The following is a 9,688-nucleotide window of genomic DNA, read 5'->3' as shown; positions in this document are numbered from 1 at the left end:
TCTTAAATGTTTGACACTTGACTTTGTTTTTATTACATCATATATTTATATTTTTGTTTAACACATTAAATGTAATATTATGTATCCTCTTCTAAAATGTATTTAAACTATTTTTAACATTTCATCTATATGTGTTAGTAATTTATTCGTATTTGAAACGGCTGAATATTAATTAGGGTGCGCTGTCATTGGTTACGTTCATTAAGGATCCGCCCACGATATTTAATTAATATTCATGATCGAATCTTTCGTCATAGCAAGATTCCCGTTAACACACGCCTGGGATTTGGCAATGTTACCCACACGAACTTCTGTAATCGTCAGCGTCACATTTAAACTCTTCATCTGAAGTTTCCAGCTCTGATTTATTCAGTTGTTGGTGTTTCTCTCTGAGGATATTTGACGACTGAGGTTCGTGTTTGATGTACTTTCACTTTCACGAGAGCTGACAGGATTCATAGCTGTATGTTTATAATGTATATATTTACACGTTTGTCTTCCGGTTTATCTTATTATTAATGTGAGGTAATAATGTGTTTAATGTAACGAGGATTTTATAAATGATCTTCTCTAGACCGCAGTTTGTATTTACAGTAACCTAAAGTGAAGTTTTATTTCCTTTATCTTCCCCGTTGAGTCAGAATGATGAACTGCTGCGGTCTCGTCACTAAAGAAAAACAGCCAGGTATAAACTCACCTGTTTACTGTCTTTCATTTAAGCTGTTTATTTGACAGACAGACAGACAGACAGACTGATTGTTGTCATGTTTGTTTACTTGTCAGTTCCTCTGAAGAGCATCAGAGTTGAGGTGCAGGTGAAGAGTCATGTAGCTACAGTCACCTCCACTCTGCAGTATGTGAATGAGGAAGAGCGCCACCTGGAGGCCTTGTTTGTGTTTCCTCTGCCTGCTGATGCTGCTGTCTGTCACTTCAGTGCCAAGATCGGAGATCAGGAGATTGTGGCAGAGGTTCAAGAGAGACAAACTGCGAGTCCAAATGCAAACAGGAAAAGACACTGCAGAATCACTTAAACATAATATGCATTTATTTACTCATATTTAAATTGTCTCCCTTTGTGTGTGTTGCAGGCGAGGGATCAGTATGATGATGCTGTGAGTTCGGGTCAGCAGGCGTTTCTGTTGGAAGAGAGTGAAGAAAGTTCTGATGTGTTCAGACTGAGTGTTGGGTGTCTGTCACCGGGTCAGAACGCTGATATCACCATCACATACATCACTGAACTCTCTGTGCAGGCCGACCACTCGCTGCGCTTCTGTCTGCCTGCTGTACTCAACCCCAGATACACACCAGCAGGTACTGCACTTCAACAGCTGTCAACACTTTACAGTAATACTGCACATTAACATTAACACACAAGATTTACAGTAATATTGCACATTTACAGTAACACACAAGATTTACAGTAATAAGTGAGTTTAAAGATTGTTTTTATAACACACTCTCTGTGTCGTCGTCAGGTTCAGATGCTGGAATAGTTTCAGAGATTTCGTCATGTGTCTCTGTTCCCTACACTTTGACTCTTAGTGTTCATGTGAGCTCTCCAAACCCCATCTCCAAACTAGAGTCCAACTGTACTCTGGATCCTCTTGTGTTCCTCAACTCTGATCACACTCAGGCAACGGTACTGTGGGCTTAATACAGTTTATATGTGTGTGTGTTTTACAGAGATAATGTTGTTTAAAGCCTGTAATAATGTATTTGTGTGTTTGTGTTTTAGGTGAATCTGAGTTCTGGTCACAAGTTTGATAAAGATGTTGAGTTGTTTCTGTACTATCAGAATACCCATCAGCCCACTGCTATAGTGGAGGCAGGAGTGACCACTGCAAAACCAGGTACACACTACAGTACATCAATCTGATATAAACTAAAAAAAATTGTATACCTTAAGAACATAATACAATTATTTTTTAGATCTTCACATCAGTCATTGATCTCTTTCTCTGTTTCAGGTTCTCTGATGAGTGACCCAGTGGTGATGATAAGTTTGTACCCAGAATTCCCAGAGGAAGTGATGTCATCATTAGCAACTCAAGGCGAGTTTATTTTTGTGATCGACAGATCAGGCAGTATGGGCTGTATGATGCATCATGGGGAAAGAGCACAGATGCGTATAGAAAGTGCAAAGGTACAAATGAGTTTAAACATTTTAAATTTTAAAAATGTATTTGAATACGACTTTTTAATCTCTGTACACATCTGTCTGTCTGCAGGAAACTCTGCTGTTACTGTTGAAGAGTCTGCCCATGGGCTGTTACTTTAATATCTATGGATTTGGCTCTCATTTTGAGTCCTTCTTCCCGTTAGTAACTAGAATCTAAATCATCTATAGTTGTTATTTTGTTATAATCATCATGTGAGAGGATTTTAATGTTTGTGTCATTGCAGTCAGAGTGTTGTGTACAATCAGGACACAATGGATCAGGCACTGAAAAAAGTCAATGAAATAAGAGCAAACATGGGCGGCACAAAGATTTTACAGCCCCTAGAACACATCTACAGTCAACCCTGTTACCCTGAACACCCCAGACAGGTGCATCATTTTAAAATACATCAATTCATACACGAAAACAAACCTGAAGCATTTAAAAAGACTGGAGTTTTCCAAATTTGTCAGGCTTTTCATTTTTCAGATGGTTAAGTGTCATTTGTAAGATATTTTCTCTCTACAGTTGTTTGTCTTTACTGATGGAGAGGTGGGAAACACTAAAGAGGTTCTGGATCTTGTGAGACTTCATGCTAAATCTCACAGGTACATTTCTCTTTATTTCCCAGTAAATTATTTAAGATTTGATGAATGAAATAAGCTGCTGTGTTTGAGTTGTTTTCATATCTTCAGGTGTTTCTCATTCGGGATTGGTGAGGGTGCAAGTACCGCCCTCATCACAGGAATGGCCAGAGAGGGATCTGGACACGCCCAGTTCATTACAGGCACAGACCGCATGCAACCCAAAGTGAGACTATGGATGAGTTTTAGTTTGAAACCAGAGAAGGTTTGAATCTGTATGACATTGTTTTATTTCTCTTCAAATGTTATCAGGTGATGGAGTCTCTCAGGTTTGCTCTTCAGCCTGCAGTGAACAAGATCTCAGTACAGTGGAAAGTACCAGATGGCATTACTGTTGACACGCTGTCTCCACCCATCAATGTGCTCTTTCAAGGTCAAAGGTCACTCATTTATGCCCAACTTAAAGGACAGGTGAGAACTTGAGGTTTGTGATTTTATCTTCTGTTCATGGGATTGTACAGGACTATTTCACACTGAGATAAATTGTTTTCTTTTCATTTCTGTGTGATAGAGTTCAGAAAGCTCTGAAGGATCAGTGATAGTTCAATACAACCTGAAAGATCAACCAGTGACAAACCAGCTTCACTTCTGCCTTAAACCAACTGAGGACACTGGGTAAACCATTCTCTGAAAGCATGTGAAAAATTAGGTCATTCAGATGAATGCCTGTTTTGTGACATAGGTAACGAATCTTATTACAATAATACCGCTCCTTAATCTGCACTATCCAACCACAACACTGCCATTTAGTGCAGAGAGAGATAAATAATTGACAGCACAATTGAGTTTTCATTTCAACAAATCACCATCTAAGAGTGTAGTTTTTATATTTCATCACCATTTTTCAAAAAATTATGAAGTAGTGAGAGTCAGTTTCTGAAATGTTATTATGAAATGTTATTACATATTTAGAGAACTTATACCTTTTCCTAAACTTAAAAACAAACTATACATGACTGGAAAGCTCTAAAAGTGTAGTTTTCATATATCATCACCATTTTGTTATTACATTTAGAATAGTAAAACCCTATTCTAAATCTAAAAAAATTATGAAAAAGTATATATCACCAGAAAGCTCTCAGAATGTAGTTTTCCTATTTCAAGAATGATAGAATTTATGTAGTGACAGTTTTGTCACATGACCCCGCCCCCCTTATGAATGCATATAAATGTTATATATTCATAACACTATATCATATTATAAATCTTCAAAAACCTTGACAAACTATATATCATTGGAAAGCTCTAAGAAAGTAGTTTTCATATTTTCAAAACCCTTTAGCAGTAATAATAATACAGTGATGGTAATTTATTAATTTGTGACAAGAATATGCAGCAAACTGATTTTAACTTGAAATTTGGATCACAACTACTTGAGACTCATGGCTTTATGTTTACATTATTTCTCCCTCATATTGTTTTATAAATAAGGCTGGGATGTAATTTGGTATCTGCTTTGCAGATCTGCTTGTTCACATCACTCCAAACACGTTTAAATGTAAAAATATTATGACTTTATTCTCATTATATATTGACTTTATTCTTGAAATTTTACAACTTTATTCTCGTTATATATTGACTTTATTCTCATAATTGTACAACTTTATTCTTGTTATATATTGACTTTATTCTTGAAATTGTACGACTTTATTGTCGTTATATATTGACTTTATTCTTGAAATTGTACAACTTTATTCTTGTTATATATTGACTTTATTCTTGAAATTGTACGACTTTATTGTCGTTATATATTGACTTTATTCTCAAGGTTTTATGACTTTATTCTCATTATATATTGACTTTATTCTTGAAATTGTACGACTTTATTCTCGTTATATATTTACTTTATTCTCAAAATTGTATGACTTTATTCTCGTTATATATTGACTTTATTCTCAAAATTGTATGACTTTATTCTCGTTATAAATTGAATTCTTGAAATTTAACGACTTTATTCTCGTTATATATATATATTGACTTTATTCTCAAAGTTTTACAACTTTTTTCTCGTTATATATATTTACTTTATTCTCAAAGTTTTACGACTTTGTTCTCGTTATATATTGACTTTATTTTCAGTTTTACAAATGTATTCTCGTTATATATTGACTTTATTCTCAAGGTTTTATGACTTTATTCTCATTATATATTGACTTTATTCTTGAAATTGCACGACTTTATTCTCGTTATATATTGAATTAATTCTTGCCATTTTACGACTTTATTCTCGTTATATATATTAACTTTATTCTCAAAGTTTTACGACTTTATTCTCTGTATATATTAACTTTATTCTCAAAATTGTAAGACTTTATTCTTGTTATATATTGACTTAATTTTCAAAGTTTTACGACTTTAATTTGTTGTGACCTACAAATTTTAACATGTTACAATACATTATTTGTGGGGAATTTTGAGCTAAAACTTCACATACGCACTCTGAGGACACCAAAGACTTATTTTACACCTTAAAAAAAATCTCATAATAGATTTTTTAACATTTTTGTCAGATTCCTTACATTTTTGTCGATGTTTCTGCAGGTTGTCCATCCATCGACTGGTGGCCCGGTCTCTGATTCGCTGTCTGGAGCAGGACGAGAGGACAGGAGGTGTAGATGTGGAGGATATCAGGAGGAGGATGGTGGAGATCAGTGTTGAAGCAGGAGTGAGCAGTGTTCATACAGCCTTCATTGCCATTAATAAACACAACAGAGAGGCTGTGAAAGGACCTCTAATACAGAGAAGAGTACCAACACAAAGTAAGTCATCTCACTGTTTGTTTCTGGATCTGTGCAGGAAATATATTTGCATTTATATCCAAATTTTAATTTTGGAGTTGCTTGTCTTGTCATTGACCGAAAAGTTCACAGAAATATCAAGATTTTCTCATAGGATATTATTTAATATAACTCCAATTGTGTTCATTTTAAGAAAGAATGTCTGTAATGTTAAAGAGTAAAATTTGAGAGAATTTCTGTGAACTTTTTCTTAAAGATGGTATTTGTTTCATCATGTTGTTCACCATATTGATATGTCTAACCAAACATTGTTTTAGGGTGGCAGATGGCCGGTGCTGGGCTACCATCGTTTTGTAAGACAAATAATAATTTTTCTCTTACCTTATATATGTTTTGTGAGTGTTTTAGTTTAAATTATAATTTGGGTTTGGATCTGTTTCCTAATATATATAAAAAAGTGTATTTTTAGTTGCTATTGCTGAGATATGAAGTGTCAATCCTTAAAATTAAAATTTTCTTTGATGGTGTAGATTTTATATGTTTACATTAAGATGTGATACTTATTTCTGTTTTAGTTATGTGTCGAAGTACCGGTATGTACAGTAAGTCCTCTTGCACTCTTTGTATTACATCTCTCACTGTCTGACAACATATAATAGGCCAGAATTTATTCATTTTATAAAGAAACATAATAATTTACATAACTATAGCTTTGAGCAACACATGCATCCCTTTAGAAGTATTAGGGTTTATTTGGTTAAAGGGACACTCCACTTTTTTTAAATATGCTAATTTTCCAGCTCCCGTAGAGTTAAACATTTGATTCTTACCGTTTTGGAGTCCATTCGGCTGATCTCTGGGTCTGGCGTTGGCGCTTTTGGCGTGGCTTGGCATAGTCCATTGAATCTGATTGAACCATTAGCATCGGACAAAAGAATAACTAAAGAGCAGTGCGTAATATCATTACGTCTGCTGCAGCCATGTTACGGCAGCAAAGTCACTGATTATTACACAGGAATGAGAGTATAGTTCCTAGCCATATCTGCCTAGAAAACCACAACTTTTAATTTTCTGTCGGTCTTAGTACACGATGTAACTACAGAAGACTCAAGCTTAAAAAAAAGGAAAAATATCGAAACTCTTTGGTTATTTTTGAACGCGATGCTAATGGTCTAATCAGATTCAATGGATTGTGCTAAGCTATGCTAAAATTGCTAGCGCCAGACCCAGAGATCAGCTGAATGAATTCCAAAAATGTGTAAATCTGCATGTGTAAATCTCTAAAATCAAACTTTTGAATTAGATTGGGTACATTTGATATGTTCATATTTTTAAGATGTGTAATATTATTGTGTTTTAGTGTCAGGAACTGGAAGCTCCTGTTCTTCAAGTAAGTCATCTGGCACTCTTCATATAGATATCTCTCATAATCTCACAACATATACTGTAACAGTCATCAATTTCAAAATGAAACATAATTATTTACATTATGGCAGATGTATTCCTTCAGAAATATTGGTGTTTATTTGGTTCACTGCAACCCAGACAGCAGACAACTCTGGGCCGGATCTGCACCGAAGTTGGGGATCCGGACCAGAGCTGTTGAACTAAATTCTGGACAGTTCTGTCAAAAAAACATTTTACCATTAATAATATGTGAAATTGAATGCTTTTCAGGGATGCATAACACATACTTTGAGGAACCAGCATGCTGTGAGTTTTCTTTGTATACAGATCATATAATAGACCACATGGCATTCATTTCAAAAGGACACTTTTGAAAATAATTTAGATTTTTTATTTATTTACTGTAACTATATGCATAATTGTTATATTTTTGATTTGTAAATATTTATGTTACTTTGACTTTGCAGATTCTGATTTACTACAATGGGGTACGTAGGCCAGTGTATATTTGAAAGTATTTGACTGATTATCCTAAAATTAGCAGAATTTTCTATTTTAATGACGATTAATCCAATGTGATGACAAATCTCTGAGATCTTACACATGCAAGATACAATGAAGTGGCATGAACTTCACAGTTATGTACAATTGTGTAAACAAGCACTCATTCAGATAATCTTAGCATGCAAAATTTATTTTTGTCTCTTCAATGTTTATAGTGCATTAAAATGCAGTACAGTTCAATGCTTTGCAAATTTCCACTGAACATAATTTTACCACTTTATGTGTGTTCAGAAGAATCTGATCTCCATGATGATCCTTTACTTCAGCTGATTTCTTTTCAAAAAGCTTCAGGCTGCTGGGAACTGAACGCTGCTTTGGCCCGAGTGTTTGGAAAGACTGAAGATGAGCTGACCAATCAGAAACCAGCACAGGTGTGACATATGATTCAACATGATGAAATAATGAAAGATGATAATAAATGCATGTGTACGGTGTGTGTATTTGTGTTTACAGGTGGATGGGTCAGTGTGGGCCACTCTTCTGTCTCTCATCTGGTTATACGGCTATAAAATACAGCAACAGATTGAGTGGCAGTTTGTGGCCATGAAGGCGGCGTCATGGATCGGCTCTCAGAACGGTGAGATCTCCAAACCAGACGACATTCATCAGCAGATAAAGAGACGTTTGGTCAAGTATTAAACTAAAGTGATGTGTGTGTTTCAGTGGTCAGTCTGTCTCAGTGTGTGTGTGATGGGAATCATCTACTGGGATGTCAGGTGAAAGAAGAGACTTTGGGAATCTGAAGACTTCAGTGTTTCTACTTCCTGTGCTGTCAGAAGGCCAAAGATCTCTTATGAATATTAAGTTCATTTACAGTACTAGCTGTTTGTGTTTTTGTTTTCAGAAAAACATGTTTAAGACATATTACTGTTTTTCTTGTTTAGCAGTGTTTATATTTCAGTTCAGTTATTATTATTAGATGTTGGATTAAGCTCTAGTCCCAGACTAGACTGAATGTTTGAGCTGTCCTAACTGAACACAGATTGCATCTTAAAATATATCAGTGTCATTGTTTTGTCTCAAGATGCACACCAGTGATGTGTTTGAAAGGCTTGTTTTTAACAAAACACTTTTAATAAGAGTCCAGTGAAACTTCTTAGTTTAAGACATTTTTAACTTTTGAAATAAAAAATAACCTATCTGAAAACCTTTATGTAAAACTGTTTGTTATATTTTAAATGTTTTCAATTAAAATTTGTGTACCCTAAACTGATACATGAGGTGAAGTTATTAATGGTTTAAATATGGTTTTAAATGTTTTAAATATTACTCACTAGTTCATAAAAAAATAATTCATTATTTTGATACTAAAACAATTAATGTTTTGTCTTAAATGTTTGACACTTGACTTTGTTTTTATTACATCATATATTTCTTTTTTTGTTTAATGCATTAAATGTAATATTATGTACCCTATTCTAAAATATAGTTACACTATTTTTAATATTTTATTTATGTGTGTTAGTACTGCATTAGTTTTTATGAGTATTTGAAACTGCCAGTAAACTGCAGAATATTAATTAGGGTGCGCTGTCATAGAGACAGAGCGCAGCGCGTCACAACCTGAAAACCACGCCCACCGGGGGGGAAATCAACCCAACAGCCTCCATTGACTTTGTATTGCAAAAGGCCGCCTCCTTGTCATTTCTGGCTTATAACAAAAACTGAATAATGCCTAAAAGCTGCTTTGGGACAATATGTACAGCTAACAAGCCAAAGAACACAGAAATAAGTTTTTATAAGCTGTCGAGCCGTAAAACCCAGTCTTTAAGGAGAATAAAGTGGATCGCCGATTACGTTTCCCCCTATTGGACGCAGTTTTACTAATAGGAGTACTATGAAAAGTTGCCTGTTTCCATTTCTGTGTCTAAACGCTCGTTTTTTGAAGTCGACAGCTTATAAAAAATTATTTATTTATTTTTTTGGCGTGTTAGATGTACACCTTGTCACACAGCAGCTTTTAGGTATTATTCTGTTTTTAAGTTTAATCTGTAAATAGGTTTTTGTAAGCTGTCGACCCCAAACAACGGGCGTTTAAAGACGCAGGGATGGATACAGGCAACTTTTCATGGTGCTTCTATTGGTGGAACTGCGTCCACTGGGGGGAGACGTGGTCGGCGATCCACTTTGTTCTCCTTGAAGACTGGGTTTTGCGGCTCGACAGCTTGTGGGAACT

General features: G+C 35.0%; 1 protein-coding gene across 1 annotated transcript; it reads left to right on the top strand.

Annotated features, from left to right (window-relative positions):
* Window positions 1-161: 161 nt before the first annotated feature.
* Window positions 162-8,709, top strand: LOC129433111 (von Willebrand factor A domain-containing protein 5A-like). Its single transcript, XM_073868916.1, has 22 exons — window positions 162-411; window positions 642-685; window positions 784-986; window positions 1,089-1,311; window positions 1,476-1,639; window positions 1,736-1,850; window positions 1,968-2,143; window positions 2,229-2,317; window positions 2,404-2,548; window positions 2,688-2,767; window positions 2,855-2,969; window positions 3,056-3,214; window positions 3,315-3,418; window positions 5,345-5,562; window positions 5,859-5,894; window positions 6,117-6,143; window positions 6,902-6,931; window positions 7,219-7,254; window positions 7,416-7,436; window positions 7,744-7,883; window positions 7,966-8,089; window positions 8,176-8,709. Exons 2-22 carry the CDS (start codon window positions 643-645, stop codon window positions 8,253-8,255), a joined length of 2,328 nt encoding a protein of 775 aa, XP_073725017.1. The 5' UTR covers window positions 162-411; window position 642; the 3' UTR covers window positions 8,256-8,709.
* The last annotated feature ends 979 nt before the right edge of the window (window positions 8,710-9,688 follow it).

This window comes from Misgurnus anguillicaudatus, chromosome 6, assembly GCF_027580225.2.
Source record: "Misgurnus anguillicaudatus chromosome 6, ASM2758022v2, whole genome shotgun sequence".
Taxonomy (NCBI): Eukaryota; Metazoa; Chordata; class Actinopteri; order Cypriniformes; family Cobitidae; genus Misgurnus; species Misgurnus anguillicaudatus.
Note: the sequence above shows the minus strand (reverse complement) of the source record. Positions and strands in the feature narration are given on the sequence as shown.